Consider the following 20641-nt stretch of genomic DNA (forward strand, 5'->3'; position numbering starts at 1 on the left):
AGAGACGCCAACAATAACCCTATACTCTACTGAAGCTTCCCACTTCCTCCCTCCACCGCACGCTCCACGTCAGCCACGTCCTTCCGTCACTGTCCGCCGGGGCCCCAGCGGCGTGCACCCAACCCTCGCATCACACCACACGGCAAAATGTTACGCCCGCCCGGAACGCGAACGCAAACTCTAAAATCCCGACCGAGCCCACCCGCCCGGATCGGACCGGACACCTAATAATCCGACCCCTGGCCGCTGTATATATACACCCGCGCAACACGGCCAGCGTCCATCAAACTCCACACCACGCCCAGCGCCAGCGCAACGAGCAGGAGCGGTGAAACCCATCTCCAATCTCCAAACACAGTTAAGTTAGAGCGCACGTGTACGTGCAGCAGCCAGCACAGCGGCCATGGGCGGGAGCGCGGCGGCGGCCGGGAAGAGCGTGAGCGGCGGGGGGAGGGCGGCGCCGAGGGTGCCGGTGCCGGAGGCGCGGCCCTTCCTGGACACGTTCCGGGCCAACCTCAAGGAGACCTTCTTCCCGGACGACCCGTTTCGCGCGGTGGTGCGGGAGCGGGGCTTCGGCCGCCGCGCCGCCGCCGCGCTCCGCTACTTCTTCCCCTTCCTCGAGTGGGCGCCGGCCTACAGGCTCGGCACCTTCAAGTCCGACCTCATCGCCGGCATCACCATTGCCAGCCTCGCCATCCCGCAGGGCATCAGCTACGCCAAGCTCGCCAACCTGCCGCCCATCCTCGGCCTCTGTAAGCGTACCACCTACTACATCGCCTCGTCAATTCGCCATTGCTGGCCGTGCTCTGCACTTCTGCTAGCTGCACTGCATGTCACTCACTCTCACTGTATGGGTATACATGGCCGAGTGCAGACTCGAGCTTCGTGCCGCCGCTGGTGTACGCGATGATGGGGAGCTCCAAGGACCTGGCGGTGGGCACGGTGGCGGTGGCGTCGCTGCTCATCGGCTCCATGCTGGGCGCCGAGGTGTCGCCGACCGACAACCCGGCGCTCTACCTCCACCTGGCCTTCACCGCCACCTTCTTCGCCGGCGTCATCCAGGCATCGCTTGGCATCCTCAGGCACGTCCTACCATGCATGAGCTCCTTGCTTGCTTCTACTCTATTAATTAACTAATCAAACCATTACTAGCTAGGATCAGGAAAGCCACAGCTAGCTAAACTGTCTCTTGTGGGTTAAGCCACATACGTAGTTGGTGAGAATGGACCAAAAGCACAGTGGCACCTTTCTAACTAGTCAAAAGTTCCTTAGCTTCTAGACTAACTAGCAGGTTTAGTAATTTGCCCCTTTGCTGCACTGTAGGTAAGTAACTGCTACGCCTACATACGTACGTAAAGCATATGCAACAAGCTTGGTATATATATATGTGTGGAGGTTTAGTTGTAACTGCTGCAGCACGTAAGTAGAGTACGTATATTTACTGGGATGGATGCATGTACGTGCAGGCTGGGTTTCATCGTGGACTTCTTGTCGCACGCGGCGATCGTCGGGTTCATGGGCGGCGCGGCGACGGTGGTGTGCCTGCAGCAGCTCAAGGGGATGCTGGGGCTGGAGCACTTCACCACCTCCACCGACCTCGTCTCCGTCATGCGCTCCGTCTTCTCCCAGACACACCAGGTCCAGTTTTTAACCAATCATCATCTGCTAATTCCTACTAATATAATTGACACTTGCATGCATCGTGTTACCTATACATAGTTGGTAGGGGCCTAGGACTCCAAGAGCCCATACGTAGATAGCATGCATCTTTTAGTACTACTATAGTACTTTTTTCTTCCATGTTGTGATCAAACTACTTGGAATTTTGGAGCACACGGTGCGTCTTTCTGCGTAGTAGCCCTAGTAGATAGATACATAGTCGTCGTCAAGAACTTATTTAGGCCATGAAAAACGGAGGGATGGTATGATGACACCGGTGCATGCGCGCGCGTGACACTCCGGGACACTGGCCTCCCGGGGGCACAGGCCTCTGGGGTAGGTCGCTATATATATGTCTAGACCGGCAAGGTTAATTACTGTACGTGCATGCCCGGGAAGGACAGGCACTCGACACGACACGACGCATAAGCTCCACTTGCTTGCCTCTACGGCCGGCCATGCCTATGTGCATGCTGCACCTCTGGCTAGCTTGGTCCTGCTAAGCTGGTCACAGTCGCATTCGTACATACGAGGGACATGCATCCAACCGATCGATCATATGCACGTGACTACTCGCGTCCGTCTACTTGTGCTGTGACCGGTCCTGGTTAACCCCGATTTGATCTCGCGCCTAACAGTTCCCTTGTACCTGACGCCTGACGGGTTCATTTGGTTGGATTGGACGCATGCAGTGGCGATGGGAGAGCGTGGTGCTCGGCTGCGGCTTCCTCTTCTTCCTTCTCCTCACCCGCTTCTTTGTAAGTCAAGTCTACCATACATACTAGCTAGCATTCTCACTTTACTCCCCAGATCTTTTGATTACCTTTCCTGTTGATAATAATATTTATCAAATACCAAGTGCTTTTGATCACCTTTTCTTTTATAAGTACACTGTAAGTTATATGAACACCTCATGCTTAACTTCTACTAGTAATATGGCTAGTGCAGCAGCGGTAGTAAGTGGCGCGAGAATCTCTCCTCTGGTAAACTAATGACGTGCCCAATCACTCCAAAAGGGGCGCATAAACTAGGACCATACAAGAGAATCCATCGACCCATCCATCCACGGAACGGATCCATCGATCGTCACCAATGATTGGGCCCTTTCTTGCATCCCCAACCCCATTACTGTATGTACTAATCGAACCATGACGTAGTGCCCCACTCTGCGCCAGGATCGCGACGGCACGGACGCTGCCTCGATCCATCCGTGACACGGTGGTTTTGACGGCGCTGCACGAGAGGCTAACCCCATTTGCGCACGTCTCGTTAATCCAAAACCTGATGGCTAGCTAGTGTCTGGAACGTGTAGGCGCCCAGCGTTTAGCTGCGTCAGTCAGTGATTCAGTCAGTCACAGGTCTGGTCGAGCTCGAGAGGTGCAGGAAAGGCAATTTGGTCTCGTGAGCTCTTTGGAGATGAGGTAGGCGAGGTAGCGCCTGCTCCACATGAGGACGCCCGCTCGTGAGCTCATTGGCGGGACAAAGGAATCCGTCCATTGGGCGCTTTTGGATACATGGCACATCACATGCCTCTGAGTCTGATCTCATCGCATGCATGGCGTTGTTCCATGCTTCCACTGTCATCTTCCTCCTCGCCTCTGAACATACACTGCTCGACAATTAGCATCCGCCTTTGCACAAATCCAATTTGGTCTCTGTGCTGAACTAGCATATGTGGCTTGGGGGTGCTCCTTCCTTTTTGCGTCTGATGAAAAGGAGAAGCCTTTTGTCTTTTCAAAGGCGTTGGTAGTGACGGAGGAGCATAATTTCGAGCCAGACAGACAGGCGTTGATTGCATGGTGTCATTTTCTGTCAGCAGGACAGCGCTTGACCTGCATCCTGACTAGCCCGTTTTCGCATCGGTGGGTGTCACGTCGATGGCGAAATGCGTGCGCCGGACCAAACATCATGGGCGGGGGAAAGAGCGAGAGCCGACCTGGGGGAATAATAGTTGCAAAAGGCCAAGGCTCCACTAACCGCTGCATTATGGTGTGATTATCATTGATTAATTAATTAACTGGTCCAATGCCTGAGGAAGCTTGTTCCTGGGGAGAACATCACATGCCGAACTACTTTTGGCTGATTATTCCAGCGTTTTTGTCATGTTTCAAAGCGCAACCGGCCATATGATACAAGACTCTGAATATTTATGTCCAAACACTGGTCTCAACTTTGGGGCTCTTGGTCCAAGTTGAACCAAGAATATGATTGTCTGACAAACCATTTCTTACTGCTCTGAAACCACTTCAAGTTAGTTAGCATCACTCTGAAATTATTAATGTTTCGTGAAACTAATCTTTATGTTAAATTTGGGCAGAGCAAGAGGCAGCCTAGGTTGTTCTGGATATCCGCAGCCGCGCCATTGACGTCGGTCATCCTCGGGAGCCTCCTGGTCTACTTCACCCATGCTGAAAACCATGGCGTTCAAATTGTGAGCAACCCATACATTCACCACAACATTTGCTTCCACGTATGTCGAGTAACTGATGACTGAATGACTGGCGCCATTTTGGAACACTCCAGATCGGTAATCTGAAGAAAGGCCTGAACCCAATCTCCGTTACAAACCTCCAATTCACGCCGCCGTACATGATGCTTGCCCTGAAGACCGGCCTCATCACCGGCGTCATCGCCCTCGCCGTAAGCCCAACACGCTCCTACGTCTCGCTAGTACTGCTGCACCGATCGAGGTTAAGTGCACCGGTGGAAGATTTACTCAGAAGAGAGTACATTCGCAGGAAGGGATCGCCGTGGGTCGGAGCTTCGCCATGTTCAAGAACTACCACATCGACGGCAACAAGGAGATGATCGCCATCGGGACGATGAACATCCTGGGCTCCTTCACCTCCTGCTACCTCACCACGGGCCCCTTCTCCCGGTCCGCCGTCAACTACAACGCCGGGTGCAAGACGGCCATGTCCAACGTGATCATGTCGCTGGCGGTGATGGTGACGCTCCTCTTCCTGACGCCGCTCTTCCACTACACGCCGCTGGTGGTGCTGTCGGCGATCATCATGTCGGCGATGCTGGGGCTCATCGACTTCCCGGCCGCCGTCCACCTGTGGCACGTCGACAAGGTGGACTTCTGCGTCTGCGCGGGGGCCTACCTCGGCGTCGTCTTCGGCAGCGTCGAGATGGGGCTGGTGGTGGCCGTGGCCATCTCGGTGCTGCGGGTGCTGCTCTTCGTGGCGCGGCCGAGGACCACCGTGCTGGGCAACGTGCCGGACACCAACGTCTACCGCCGGATGGACCAGTACACGACGGCGCGGACGGTGCCCGGCGTGCTCGTGCTGCGCGTGGACTCCCCCATCTACTTCGCCAACTCTGGCTACCTCCGCGAGAGGATCACCCGGTGGATCGACGACGACGACGAGCGGACCAGCGCCAAGGGCGAGACCGGCGTGCAGTACGTCGTCCTCGACATGGGTGGTGAGTTACAGCAACTTGTTCTGAAACAATGCCTACTCCTACATCGTGGATGAAATCCACATGAACACCTCGAGCAGAGCATCTCTGAAACTTGTTCTGTCTGCACGCAGCGGTCGGCAGCATCGACACCAGCGGGACGAGCATGCTGGACGAGCTCAAGAAGACCCTGGACAGGAGGGGAATTCAGGTAAGAACAGAGCAACACAAATTGTCATCTTTCTTCTTCTGAAGAAAGTATATGTGTGCTTTGTCATGAACTATATGGCTGATTTCTCCTTGGTTTCAGATCGTGCTGGCGAACCCGGGGAGCGAGATCATGAAGAAGCTGGACAGCTCCAAGGTGCTGGAGCTCATCGGCCACGAGTGGATCTTCCCGACGGTGGGCGAGGCCGTGGCGGAGTGCGACTTCGTGCTGCACTCGCACAAGCCGGGCATGGTCTCCGGCAGTGCCACGCGCGAGAACATGGTCTGATTGGGTCTGACCTGACCTGAGTTGAGCTGCCAACAGGCAATGCAAGCCGAGATCAGTATAAACATCTCGTGCTATTGTACTCCTACATTGTGGATGAAATCCACATGAAATGAATATCATCGTTTTTGTTGGTGTTGAAGCAAAAGCTAAGCTTGTGCAAATGCAATATATGTTGGAAAACACCCACGACACGTTCATCACGTGGCTAACCATGCAGACCACGTCCTCAAGGATTTCCCTAACCGCATGCACTATGTGCTTATCTCCTCTTCTATGTTAGCTCGTCCGGCTCCAAAGCCTACTCCCTTGTAATCTGTATATATGTAACCTCAAGAGATGAGTAAAAGGTGTTGGCGGTCTAAAAACTTGTCTTGCAGGTGCATTTAAGTCACACTACTTGCAAATCGGAAAAATCCGTCACAGAACTTGCGTTGCGGACGCATCTAGGTCACAACCGTCACTTGGACCGGTCTGTCGCCCGGTTTTTTTTGTTCGCGGTCACACGAGCCGCACGTGTGGGGTTGTTTCTTTGCACAGAAGACCCTGGTCCCTGTGCTAATCACTTGGGGACGTCCCTGCCTTAGTTGACCGTCGTTTCTCTGCTTTTCCGATGGGGGAGGTGACTGGCGGCGGTGGTGCGGGTGCGTCGAGCTCGTCGGCGGCAAGTGTACCCGGGGAGGCGACGGAGATGCTGTCGAAGTTGAGGACAGAAGAAGGGACAGAAGAGGGGGGGCGGCCGATCTACGGTTAGTTCTCTGTCTCCTCCCCCTCCCCTGCCCTAATAGCTAGGGTTAATTTATCATGATTTTTACAATGTAGGTTCAGATTTAGTAAAGTTCAGTATAGAGATGCATCATGGTGGGTTCTTCATGGGAAAAGGAATTAATTTGGCATATTTGGATGAAAAAGTATCATTGTTTGATAACCTTGATAGGAACACTTTCTGCAATGATATAATTGGCTATATGTTGTGTGAGTTGAAATATCCACCTGGTGAGTTGGATATTGTTTTTTGGTGCCCACCTGGTAAAACAGTTGCATAAATGGTGCAATTGATTTTGAAGTGGACTGTTTGAAGATGGCACAAGCTTCTGTTAATTCAAAGGTGCTTGTTTTGTTTGTGAAGCATGTGAAAAAACAGAGATGAAAAAATTGGAGGAGGAGGAAGATGACATTGTTCATAGGGTTGGGCCGGAATTGCCTCCAGTAATACTTAGCCCTATAAGCAAGGAGAAGAGTAGGCATATGAAATCAAAGAGAAACAAAGCTAGTGCAGAGAGTGCTGAAAATTCTGAGAAAATACCAGCTGCATGTAATGTCCAGGATGCAGAAAGTTCAAACAAGTCATCACATGCAGAAGCGGAATGGGAATGTGATTCACAGACTGATACAACATGGTATGACAGTGATTATGCAGTGGATGAAGATGATGATTTGTATGATCAAAATGTAGATGATGTTGTGCAGGATGCATTGGTTGAGAAGGAGAATAAAGTAGGAGTTGGGTACAGACATGTTCCAAGCACAGATGATGTCACTGAAGAGGAACTGCAGCTACCAGAAGAAGATGATTGTGAGAAGATACACAAGAGTGACTCTGATGATGAGGAGTACAAGAAGAAGAAAAAGAAAGAGAACCCCATATACATGTTCGAAACATTTAACCCACTAGTTGACATGGAAAATCCTCAATTCAAACTAGGTATGGTTTTTGATTCATTGGAGTTGTTGAGAAAAGTAGTAGCACATTATACAATTAAGAACAGAGTGCAGATCAAGAAAAAAAGAAGTAACAAAGAGAGGTTTGAGGTTGTATGTATAGAGGGTTGCCCTTGGAAACTTGTAGCTGTGGCAGATAACAAGACCCAATCTTTTCTTGTAAAAATCTTTGTTGGAGGGCATAATTGTGAGAAAGTATGGGATGTGAGAGAACTTACAGCCCCTTTTCTAGCCAAAAAATATGTGGAGATGTTCAGGGAAAATGACAAGATGTCTTTGTCTACATTTGCAAGGAAAGTGAGGAAGAAATACAACATGGAAGTAAGCAGGCATAAACTTGGGAGAGCTAGGAAAGCAACATTGGCTGTGGTGAATGGGGATGAGGTGAAGCAATATACACTTCTTTGGAAGTATGCACATGAATTGAGAACAAGCAACCCAGGATCTTCTTTCTACCTAAACCTAGAAAATGGATTGTTTAGCACATGTTACTTCAGTCTTGCAGCATGCAAGATAGGGTGCTTAAAGGGCTGCACGCCCATTATATGTCTTGATGGTACTTTTATAAAGACAACATATGGTGGGCAACTACTTACTGCAGTAGGTATAGTGGGAATGATTCTATATATCCAATTGCAATGGCAGTGGTGGAGACAGAGTGCCATGCATCATGGGCTTGGTTCTTGTCTACATTAAAGCAAGATCTGAATATTATGAACACGAGCACATTCACTATTATGAGTGATAAGCAGAAGGGCCTCATCAAAGCTGTGCACGAGCATTTTCATGACTCTGAGCATAGGTTATGTGTTAGACACTTGTACCAAAACCTCCATGTAGTCCACAAGGGAGAAACTATCACGCAACAACTCTGGATTTGTGCAAAATCCACCACACCTACTGTATTTGAGAAGAATATGGAGAAGTTAAGGCAAGACGGTCCAGAGGCATATGCATGGTTGGAAGAAAAGCCACCAAACCAATGGCCAAGATCATTTTTAATGAATTTCCAAAATGTGACATTCTTTTGAACAATACTTGTGAAGTCTTCAACACGTATATAAAATTTGCATGTAGTCCAAATTTGCTCTCTTGAAGTGCAACTTAGTTATTGTAACTATTTTTTGGCTATTTTGTAGGTATATACTAGAAGCCAGAGAGCTACGGGTGATGTCAATGTATGAGAGAATAAGATCTGAGTTAATGCATAGGCTGTAGGGGAACGTTGCATGGGAAACAAAAAATTTCCTACGCACACGAAGACCTACAATAGTGATGTTCATCTACGAGAGGGAGATTGGATCCACATACCCTTGTAGATCGCTAAGCGGGAAGCGTTAAGAAACTCGGTTGATGTAGTGGTACAACTTCGTGATTCAAATCACCGTCGTCCCACGATCCGTTCCGATCTAGCGCCGAATGGACGACACCTCCGTGTTCAACACACGTACAGCTCGATGACGATCTCCGCCTTCTTGATCCAGTAAGAGAGACGGGGAAGTAGATGAGTTCTCCGGCAGCGTGACGGCGCTCCGGTGGTGGTGATGATCTACTCCTGCACGGCTCCCCCCGAGCTTCGCAGAAATCCGATCTAGAGGAAGAACTACGTGGTATAGGTTTGAGTTGCACGTGGCAAAGTTATATCTCACAAGCCCTAAAACCACCAATATATATAGGAGGAGGGGAGAGTCTAGCCTTGGGGCTCAAGGGAGCCCCAAGGGCGCCGGCCGAAGGGGAGGTGGTGGACTCCCACCCAATTCGGTTTGGGGGAAGGAGTCCACTCCTTCCTTCCCACCTCCCACTTTTTTTTCCTTTCCTTTGGTATTTTATCCTTGTGGCACCATAGCCCACTTGGGCTGGCCTCACCAGCCCACTAACGGCTCGTGCGCCACCCTAGGACTACTGAGCTCACTCCCGGGTGGGTGGGGCCCTCCCGGTGAATATCCAGAACCCATTCGTCACTCCCGGTACACTGCCGGTAATGCCCGAAAACTTTCCGGTGACCAAATGAAACCATCATATATATCAATCTTCGTTTCCGGACCATTACGGAAACCCTCGTGACGTTCGTGATCTCATCCGGGACTCCTAACAACCTTCGGTCACCAACACATATAACTCAACTATACTAAAACATCATCGAACCTTAAGTGTGCAGACCCTGCGGGTTCGAGAACTATGCAGACATGACCCAAGACACTCCTTGGTCAATATCCAATAGCGGGACCTGGATGTCCATATTGGATCCTACATATTCTACGAAGATCTTATCGGTTGAACCTGTGTGCCAAGGATTCATATAATCCCGTATAACATTCCCTTTGTCCTTCGTTATGTTACTTGTCCGAGATTTGATCGTCGGTATCCCTATACCTATTTCAATCTCGTTACCGGAAGTCTCTTTACTCGTTCCGTAATACAAGATCCCGTGACTTACACTTGAGTCACATTGCTTGCAAGGCTTGTATGTGATGTTCTATTACCGAGTGGGCCCCGAGATACCTCTCCGTCACACAGAGTGACAAATCCCAGTCTTGATCCATGCTAACTCAACGAACACCTTCGAAGATACTTGTAGAGCACCTTTATAGTCACCCGGTAATGTTGTGACGTTTGATACACACAAGGTATTCCTCCGGTGTTAGTGAGTTACATGATCTCATGGTCATAGGAATGAATACTTGACACGCAGAAAACAATAGTAACAAAATGACACGATCACATGCTACGTTTACAATTTGGGTCTTGTCCATCACATGATTCTCCTAATGATGTGATCCTGTTATCAAGTGACAACACTTGCCTATGGCCAGGAAACCTTGACCATCTTTGATCAACAAACTAGTCAACTAGAGGCTCACTAGGGACAGTGTGTTGTCTATGTATCCACACATGTATTTGAGTTTAAAATTAATACAATTATAACATGGATAATAAACGATTATCATGAACAAAGAAATATAATAATAACTAATTTATTATTGCCTCTAGGGCATATTTCCAACAGTCTCCCACTTGCACTAGAGTCAATAATCTAGTTCACATCACTATGTGATTTTAACAAATCCAATACCCATACGGTTCTGGGGTTTGATCACGTCTTGCTTGTGAGAGAGGTTTTAGTCAACGGTTCTGAACCTTTCAGATCCGTGTGTGTTTTACAAATTTTTATGTCATCCTATAGGTGCTGCTACTATGTGTTATTTGGAAATATTCCAAATGACTGCTCTACTATATGAATCCGGTTTACTACTCAGAGTTATTCGGATTAGTGTCAAAGCTTGCATCGACGTAACCCTTTACGACGAACTCTTTAATCACCTCCATAATCAAGAAAAAATCCTTAGTCCAATAGTTACTAAGGATAACTTTGACCGTCGTTTAGTGATTCAATCCTGGATCACTCTTTGTACCCCTTGACAGACTCATGGCAAGGCACACATCAGGTGTGGTACACAACTTGGCATACTTTAGAGTCTACGACTAAAGCATAGGGGGCGACCTTTGTCCTTTCCCTTTCTTCTGTTGTGGTCGAGCTTTGAGTCTTACTCAAATTCACACCTTACAACACAGCCAAGAACTCCTTTGCCGATCTATTTTGAACTCCTTCAAAAAATTTGTCAAGGCATGCATTTCATTGAAAGTTCTATCAAACGTTTTGATCTATCTCTATAGATCTTGATGTTTAATGTTCAAGTAGCTCTATCCAGGTTTTCCTTTGAAAAACGCCTTTCAAACAACCCTTTATGCTTTACAGAAATTCTACATTACTTCCGATCAAAAATATGTCAACCACATATACTTATCAGAAATTTTATAGTGCTCCCACTTACTTCTTTGGAAATACATGTTTCTCATAAACCTTGTATAAACCCAAAATCTTTGATCATCTCATGAAAGTGTATATTCCAACTCCGAGATGCTTGCACCAGTCCATAGAAGGATCGCTGGAGCTTGCATACTTGTTAGCATCCTTAGGATCGACAAAACCTTCTAGTTGTATCACATACAACCATTCCTCAAGGAAACCGTCGAGGAAACAATGTTTTGACATCCTATGTGCAATATTTCATAAATAATGCAACAACTGCTAACACAATTCAAACTGAATTTTAGCATCGCTACGAGTGAGAAAGTCTCATCATAGTCAACCCTTTGAACTTGTCGGAAACATCTTTGCGATAAGTCGAGCTTTTCTTAATGGTGACTTTTCACCATCATCGTCTGTCTTCCTTTTGAAGATCCATATGTACTTAATAGTCTTGCGACCATCAAGTAGTTCTTCCAAAGACTACATTTCGTTTTATACATGGATCCTCTCTCGGATTTCATGGCCTCCAGCCATTTGTGAGAATCCAGGCCCACCATCGCTTCTCCATAGCTCGTAGGTTCATTGTTGTTCAACAACATGACCTCCAAGACAGGGTTATCGTACCACTCTATAGTAGTACGTGACCTTGTCGACCTACGAGGTTTGTAGTAACTTGATCCGAAGCTCAATGATCACCATCATCAGTTTCCACTTCAATTGGTGTAGGCGCCACAGGAACAACTTCATGTGCCCTACTACACTCTGGTTGAAGTGATGGTTCAATAACCTCATGAAGCTCCACCACCCTCCCACTCAATTCTTTTGAGAGAAACCTTTCCTCGAGAAAGGACCCGCTTCTAGAAACAAACACTTTGCTTCCGGATCTGAGATAGGATATGTACCCAACTGTTTTGGATATCCTATGAAGATGCATTTATCCGCTTTGGGTTCGAGCTTATGAGACTGAAACTTTTTCACATAAGCGTCATAGCCCCAAACTTTCAACAAATGACAGCTCAGGTTTCTCCAAACCATAGTTCATATTGTGTCATCTCAACGGAAATACGCGGTGCCCTATTTAAAGTGAATGTGGTTGTCTCTAATGCATAACCCATAAACGATAGCGGTAATTCGACAAGAGACATCATAGTATGCACCATATCAAATAGGGCGCGACTATGACGTTTGGACACACCATCACACTATGGTGTTCTAGGTGACATGAATTGCGAAACAATTTCCACATTGTCTTAACTGTGTACCAAAACTCACAACTCAGATATTCATCTCCATGATCATATCGTAGACAGTTTATCCTCTTGTCACGACGATCTTCACTATGAAATAGCTTTGAACTTTTCAATATTTCAGACTTGTGATTCATCAAGTAAATACTCTTGTATCCACTCAAATCGTCAGTGAAGTAAGAACATAACGATATCCATTGCGTGCCTCAGCACTCATTGGACTGCACACATCAAAAATGTATTACTTCCAACAAGTTACTTTCTTGTTCCATGTGGTATGATTTGCATGTCTCAAGTGAGTCCAAACGATCCATCTGCATGGAGTTTCTTCATGCGTTTATACCAACAGGTATAGTTTGCATGTCTCAAACGTTTCAAAAATGAGTGAGTACAAAGATCCATCAGCATGGAGCTTCTTCATGCATTTTACACCAACATGACTCAAGCGGCAGTGCCACAAGTAAGTGGTACTATCATTACTACTTTGTATCGTTTGGCATCAATATTATGAACATGTGTATCACTACAATCGAGATCCAATAAACCATTGAAGGTATTTATTCAAGCAAATAAAATAACCATTATTCGCTTTAAATGAATAGTCGTATTGCAATATACACGATCTAATCATGTTCATGCTCCACACAAACACCAAATAACAATTATTTCGGTTTAACACTAATCCCGATGGTAGAGGGAGTGTGCGATGTTTGATCACATCAACCTTGGAAATACTTCCAACACATATCGTCACCTCACCTTTAGCCAGTGTTCGTCTATTCCGTAGCTTTTATTTCGAATTACTAACACTTAGCAACTGAACCGGTATCTAATACCCTCGTGCTACAAGGAGTACTAGTAAAGTACATATCAATATCATGTATATCAAATATACTTCCGTCGACTTCGCCAACCTTCTCATCTACCAAGTATCTAGGGTAGCTCTGCCTCAGTGACCGTTCCCCTCAAAATAGAAGCACTTAGTCTCGGGTTTGGGTTCAACCTTAGGTTTCTTCATTAGAGCAGCAACTGGTTTAACGTTTCATAAACTATCCCTTCTAGCCCTTGCCCTTCTTGAAACTAGTGGTTTTACTAACCATCAACAATTGATGCTCCTACTTGATTTCTACTTTCGCAGTGTCAAACATTGTGAATCGCTCAAGGATCATCATATCTATCCTTGATATATTACAGTTCATCACGAAGCTCTAGCAGCTTGGTGACAGTGACTTTGGAGAACCATCACTATCTTATCTGGAAGATTAACTCCCACTTCATTCAAGCGATTGTTGCACTCAGACAATCTGAGCACGTGCTCAACGATTGAGATTTTCTCCTTTTACTTTGTAGACAAAGAATCTTGTCGGAGGTCTCATACCTCTCAACAAGGGCACGAGCATGAAATCCCAATTTCATCTCTCAGAACATCTCATATGTTTCGTGACGTTAAAAAAACGTCTTCAGCGCCTCAATTCTAAGCCGTTAAGTATTACACACTGAACTATCACGTAGTCATTAAAACATGTACGTCAGATGTTCGCAACATCCACAGACGACGCTTGAGGTGCGGCACACCGAGCGGTGCATTAAGGACATAAGCCTTCTGCGCAGCAATGAGGACAATCAGTTCACGGACTTAGTTCGCAAAGTTGCTACTATCATCTTTCAACTAAATTTTCTCTAGGAACATATAAAAACAGTAGAGCTATAGCACAAGCTACAATACTATTTGCAAAGACCTTTTGACTATGTTCATGATAATTAGTTCAATTAATCATATTACTTAAGAACTCCCACTCAAATAGACATCCCTCTAGTCATTCGAGTGGCGCATGATTCAAATCCACTAACTCAAGTCAGATCATGACGTGAGTTGAGTATAGTTTCATGCTCGAACTTTCGGTCTCTTGTGTTCCAAGGCCATGTATGTACATGCTAGGCTCGTCAAGTTTAACCCGAGTGTTCCGCGTGTGCAACTGTTTTGCACCCGTTGTATGTGAACGTTGAGTCTATCACACCCGATCATCACGTGGTGTCTCGAAACGGCGAACTGTCGCAACGGTGCACAGTCGGGGAGAACACAATTTTATCTTGAAATTTTAGTGAGGGATCACCTTATAATGCTACCGTCGTTAAGCAAGATAAGGTGCATAAAAGGATTAACATCACATGCAATTCATAAGTGACGTGATATGGCCATAATCTTGTGCTTCTTGATCTCCATCACCAAAGCACCCGCATGGTCTTCATCGTCACCGGCGCCACACTATGATCTCCATCGTCGTGCCGCCATCGAGGTTGTCGTGCTATCTATGCTATTACTACTAAAGCTACAACCTAGCAATACAGTAAACGCATCTGCAAACACAAAAGTTAGTTTAAAGATAACCCTATGGCTCATGTCGGTTGCCGTAGGATCGACGTGCAAGTTGATATTTAACTATTACAACATGATCATCTCATACATCCAATATATCACATCATGTCTTTGGCCATATCACATCACATGCATACCCTGCAAAAACAAGTTAGACGTCCTCTAATTTGTTGTTGCATGTTTTACGTGGCTTCTATGGGTATCTAGTATGATCGCATCTTACTTACACAAAACTACAACGGTGATGTGCAAGTTGCTATTTAACCTCTCTCCAAGGACCGCCTTGGTCAAATCCAATTCAACTAAAGTTGAAGAAACCGACACCCGCCAGTCATATTTATGCAACCAGTTGCATGTTGGTCGATGAAACCAGTCTCTCGTAAGCGTACGAGTAATGTCGGTCCGAGCCGCTTCAATCCAACAATACCACCGAATCGAGAAAAGAGTAAGGAGGACAGAAAATTGAACATCAACACCCACAAAACCTTTTGTGTTCTACTCAAGATAACATCTACACATGAACCTAGCTCATGACGCCACTGTAGGGGAACGTTGGATGGCAGACACAAAATTTCCTACGCACACGAAGACCTATCATGGTGATGTTCATCTACGAGAAGGAGATTGGATCCACATACCCTTGTAGATCACTAAGCGAGAAGCGTTAAGAAACTCGGTTGATGAAGTGGTACAGCTTCGTGATTCAAACCACCGTCATCCCACAATCCGTCCCACGATCCATTCCGATCTAGCACCGAATGGACGACACATCCGCGTTCAGCACGCGTACAGCTCGATGACAATCTTCGCCTTATTGATCCAGCAAGAGAGACGGGGAAGTAGATGAGTTCTGCGGCAGCGTGACAGCGCGCCGGTGGTGGTGATGATGTACTCCTGCAGGGCTCCGCCAGAGCTCCGCAGAAATCCGATCTAGAAGAACAACTACGGGGTATAGGTTTGAGTTGCACGTGGCAAAGTTATATCTCAAAAGCCCTAAATCCACAAATATATATAGGAGGAGGGGAGGGTCTAGCCTTGGGGCACAAGGGAGACCCAAGGGCGCCGGCCGAAGGGGAGGTGGTGGACTCCCACCCCAATTCGGTTTGGGGGAAGGAGTCCACTCCTTCCTTCCCACCTCCCTCTTTCCTTTTTCCCTTTCCTTTGGTATTTTCTCCTTGTGGCGCCATAGCCCACTTGGGCTGGCCTCACCAGCCCACTAAGGGTTGGTGCGCCACCCTAGGACAACTGGGCTCACTCCCGGGTGGGTGGGCCCCTCCCGGTGAATATCCGGAACCAATTCGTCACTCCCGGTTAACTGCCGGTAATGCCCGAAAGCTTTCCGGTGACCAAATAAAACCATCCTAAAGATCAATCTTCGTTTCCGGACCATTACGGAAATGCTCGTGACGTCCGTGATCTCATCCAGGACTCCGAACAACCTTCGGTCACCAACACATATAACTCAACTATACTAAAACAGCATCGAACCTTAAGTGTGCAAACCCTGCGGGTTCGAGAACTATGCAGACATGACCCAAGACACTCCTCGGTCAATATCCTATAGAGGGACATGGATGTCCATATTGGATCCTACATCTTCTACGAAGATCTTATCGGTTGAACCTATGTGCCAAGGATTCATATAATCCCGTATAACATTCCCTTTGTCCTTCGGTATGTTACTTGCCCGAGATTTGATCGTCGGTATCCCTATACCTATTTCAATCTCGTTACCGGCAAGTATCTTTACTCGTTCCATAATACAAGATCCCGTGACTTACACTTGAGTCACATTGCTTGCAAGGCTTGTATGTGATGTTGTATTACCGAGTGGGCCCCGAGATACCTCTCCGTCACACGGAGTGACAAATCCCAGTCTTGATCCATGCTAACTCAAGGGACACCTTCGGAGATACCTGTAGAGGACCTTTATAGTCACCCAGTAACATTGTGACGTTTGATACACACAAGGTATTCCTCCGGTGTCAGTGAGTTACATGATCTCATGGTTATAGGAATGAATACTTGACACGTAGAAAACAGTAGCAACAAAATGACACGATCACATGCTACGTTTATAATTTGGGTCTTGTCCATCACATGATTCTCCTAATGATGTGATCCCGTTATCAAGTGACAACACTAGCGTATGGCCAGGAAACCTTGACCATCTTTGATTAATGAACTAGTCAACTAGAGGCTCACTAGGGACAGTGTGTTGTCTATGTATCCACACATGTATTTGAGTTTCCAATTAATACAATTATAGCATGGATAATAAACGATTATCATGAACAAAGAAATATAATAATAACTAATTTATTATTTCCTCTAGGGCATATTTCCAACATAGGCACATGTCAAAACAAAAAGAAGCTCTTCAAAAATGTACAGGAAATATCACTCCCAAAGTTAGGGACAAACTAAGGAAGAATGTTAAGTTTTCAGCCAATTGCCACCTAGAAGAATCAGGCATCGGTGTGTTTGGAGTTTTGTCAAATGAGAAAACCTACATTGTTGAGCTGAACATGCATACATGTACTTGCAGAAGGTGGCAGCTTACTGGAATCCCATGTAGCCATGCATGTGCTTGCTATAGACATGAAAGAATTAGGCAGAGGCCATGGTTTCTTCATGTTATTCACTGCAGACATATTTGTGTGCTTATGGAGTTCAGATATATCCAACTAGAGACAAAGATGAGTGGGCCCCAGTTAATGCAACACCCTTACTGCCACCACTCCATGAGAAAAAATCTAGGAGGAGGAGGAAGAATAGAAGGAAGCAGCCAGAGGAGAATGAAGATGGCACTAAACTGAGCAGGCATGGAGCAATTATGCATTGTGGGTACTGTAAGCTAGTTGGGCATAACAGAAGTGGATGCTCACAACTGAAATGTGCTATATTAAGAGAAACTGAAGAGGAGGTGCATAAGGAGCAAGAAAATGTGGAAGAGGAGCATGTACATGAGAATGTTGCCACTGATGATCCTTCTGATAGGAACACAGAAACAGAGCAACCTACATCACAAACTAAAAGGGGCAGGAAGATCAATCCTACTGACAAGATGATGCAACAGATAGAAGAAATGATGGAGAAGGCAAATAAAAATAAGTCCAAAATGGTTCTTGATGAATTTGGAGATGTGGACTTCCCCGTGATCCTAAGAGAAAGTACTAGAGCATCAAATATGTAGATGTTGCAAATAATTATAGTGATGCTCACAACATTGTTGTTTGTTTGTTTATTAGCACATCAAACATAAAACTATGAGGCCACAAATGGACCCAACACAACTGAAAGAAAGCATGGTGCACATATTGTCACATGAGATAAATGAACTACAACTGAATTTCAATTTATCTTTGAGAAGAGCACACTAACTGTTCCTATTAACTCTTATAGGGACCTGCAAAAGGAGTTCCTATTAACAGGGCTCACCCAATACGAGAAGAAAGTGCATTGTAGCAGAGAACAGAAACAACATATCTGATGCCACTGGTGGTGCACATCCAGCAATAGCATCAACAGCTACAGAAGTAAGAGGATCTGCACAAGCTGGCAGTGGCAGAGGCAGAGGTGGAAGAGGTGCTTCTCAGCCTGCTGCAACAAGAGGAAGAGGAGGTGGAGGAACAAGAGGAAGAATGTCAAGGAGAACTACAGTCAGAACAAGGGGGCTGGAAAGAGCAAAGAAACAAACAAAGACAAGGGGGTTGCAGTGGCTACTATTTGGTGAAGGAACAAGCAGACGACACTATGAGGAAGAGCAAACAGAATTCCAGTCCACACAAGGAGCTCCAGGAGATGAAGAGTGAAACTCAAATGTGGAACTAAGTTGTTATCTGTCCAACTGTTGTGATGTTGTTATATTTGTTGCAACAAATATAGTGCTTCTGTTGAGATCTTTATTGAGTACTCATCTTTATTTATTGCAACAGATCATGAACAAATATAGTGCTTCTATTGAGATCCTTATTTATTACTCATCTATATTTGTTGCAACAGATCATGAACAAATAGCACATAATATGATGCAATAGACATTTCAACATAACTTAAACTAACAAGGTCTGCCCACAAACACATAAGATAGCTATTACAATGCTAGCTCTTACACTCACAACCTCACAACATATTAAAACTAGTACTGATATAACAACCAAACCACAACTAGTATTGATATTAAAACTAGGCACTCTCCAGTAACTACATTTCTTCGCTCTGCTCTTAAGCTTTGCCATTTGGCCCAGGGCCAGTGCCATCTATCTTGCCTCGCCGGGTTGTAAATGTGTGCTTGTGGGTTAGATCAACACCTTCGTTAGGGAGGAATTCATCAGCCAACTCTTCGGTTAGCAATGGCCCATGGTCAATGACCTCCTTCACATGCATGGTCACCGGAAAATCAATGCATCCACAATCAGTTGGAGAGAGCGGACGCGGCGGTGAATGAACATTCTCGTCATCGGAGTCTGGCATTCAAGGTTGCACAGGAGGTGCCGGTATAGACACAGTAAGCACCTTCGACACTACACTAGGATCGCGTAGCCATGTCATGCAAGGAAGCAACCACTTGTCTGTAGCTGGGAGCATGTCGATGAGCTCGCTGTCGACACCGGCAAGCACCAGGTTGACGGTGTCCGAATCCCATGCCTCTTCCAGTAGCCCCTCCAAACTAAGTGTCATCTTGTACGGTAGCTTCGACGGCTTGCCACGCGACCACCTAGACCACCTCTGAAAACCAATTATGTTGCCACCGCAATGCAGTGTTCCGATGCGTGCACCACACGAGTGCAATCCTGCAGTGAGTCGAACCGCACAAAAAAATGGAATGGTGGGCCGGTCACCTCCACTTTCATCGCCGACAGCAGGATGCCACAATGAAACTCCAGCGATGCGGTGAGTGCCTCCGGCGTCACCTTGCTCCGTGGCTGCCCAATGATGATGTCATACAATGCGTGCCCGAGGAACGCCCGCTCGAGCGCCGCCATGCCAGGAGTGCGAGCGATGAGAACACGGCCGCGGTCGGGCCGCATCTCCGGCTCACCCCGTGCTGCCACACCTCTTGGGGGAAGATCCGCGAGTCCGGGATGCGAGACGCGGACGAACTCCCTGCAGTGGCAGCGCTGCCTCCACCTCCAACAACGGCGGGGACTTGCACGATGTCCTCGCTGACGCTGCCGATCGCCACACTACCCGCCACATCTACGATGGCACGGCTACTCCCGACAGGAGAGCTAGCGATGCTCCAAACAGAAGGGACGCCACCAAAGCTCGAGGTCTCACTGCCACCCTCACCGCCTCCCATCTTGCCGGCGACGATTCCTACTGATTTGGGAACTAGGGATTTCTGATCTGGAAGGAAAACACAGGAAGGAAGGGACTGATTTTATCCAATGTAAAATTTTCAATACGGCCGTCATAGTTAATTACCACGGTCTTGTGTGCAAAGAAAAAACCCCACACGTGCGCCTCGCGTGACCGCGAACAGAGAAAACCAGACGGCGGGCCAGTCCAAGTGGCAGTTGTGACCTAGATGCGCCCGCAACGCAAGTTTTGTGACGGGTTTTTCAGTTTGCAAGTAGTGTGACTTAAGTGCACCCGCAAGACAAGTTCTCAAACCGCCAGCGCCTTTTACTCCCAAGAGATCAATACAAGCAGTGCGTGTTCACATAACCATATTTTGTATCAGAGCTTAGACATCTCCGATCCTCACTTCTTTCGGTTCCGCCATGAACCGCCTCCTCCACCGCTCCCGCTCGGCGAACTTTGACTCTGTGGCGCCCGTCAGACGCCCTTTCGCCGCGGCGCCCATGGCCACCACCGCCCCCGCCTCGCCCGCCCCGGCACAACCAACTACTACCGAGCTGCACTGTGCGCCTGCCATCGATCTCGGCAAGGCGCCAGTTGCCGAGGGTCTTGGTGCACCT

General features: G+C 47.1%; 1 protein-coding gene across 1 annotated transcript; it reads left to right on the forward strand.

Annotated features, from left to right (window-relative positions):
- The first annotated feature begins 272 nt into the window (after window positions 1–272).
- On the forward strand, window positions 273–5705 carry LOC123449503 (sulfate transporter 3.1-like). Its single transcript, XM_045126748.1, has 9 exons — window positions 273–752; window positions 875–1082; window positions 1467–1638; window positions 2352–2417; window positions 3977–4090; window positions 4183–4299; window positions 4398–5088; window positions 5199–5275; window positions 5375–5705. Exons 1-9 carry the CDS (start codon window positions 404–406, stop codon window positions 5558–5560), a joined length of 1980 nt encoding a protein of 659 aa, XP_044982683.1. The 5' UTR covers window positions 273–403; the 3' UTR covers window positions 5561–5705.
- The last annotated feature ends 14936 nt before the right edge of the window (window positions 5706–20641 follow it).

Source organism: Hordeum vulgare, chromosome 4H, assembly GCF_904849725.1.
Source record: "Hordeum vulgare subsp. vulgare chromosome 4H, MorexV3_pseudomolecules_assembly, whole genome shotgun sequence".
In the NCBI taxonomy this organism is placed as follows: Eukaryota; Viridiplantae; Streptophyta; class Magnoliopsida; order Poales; family Poaceae; genus Hordeum; species Hordeum vulgare.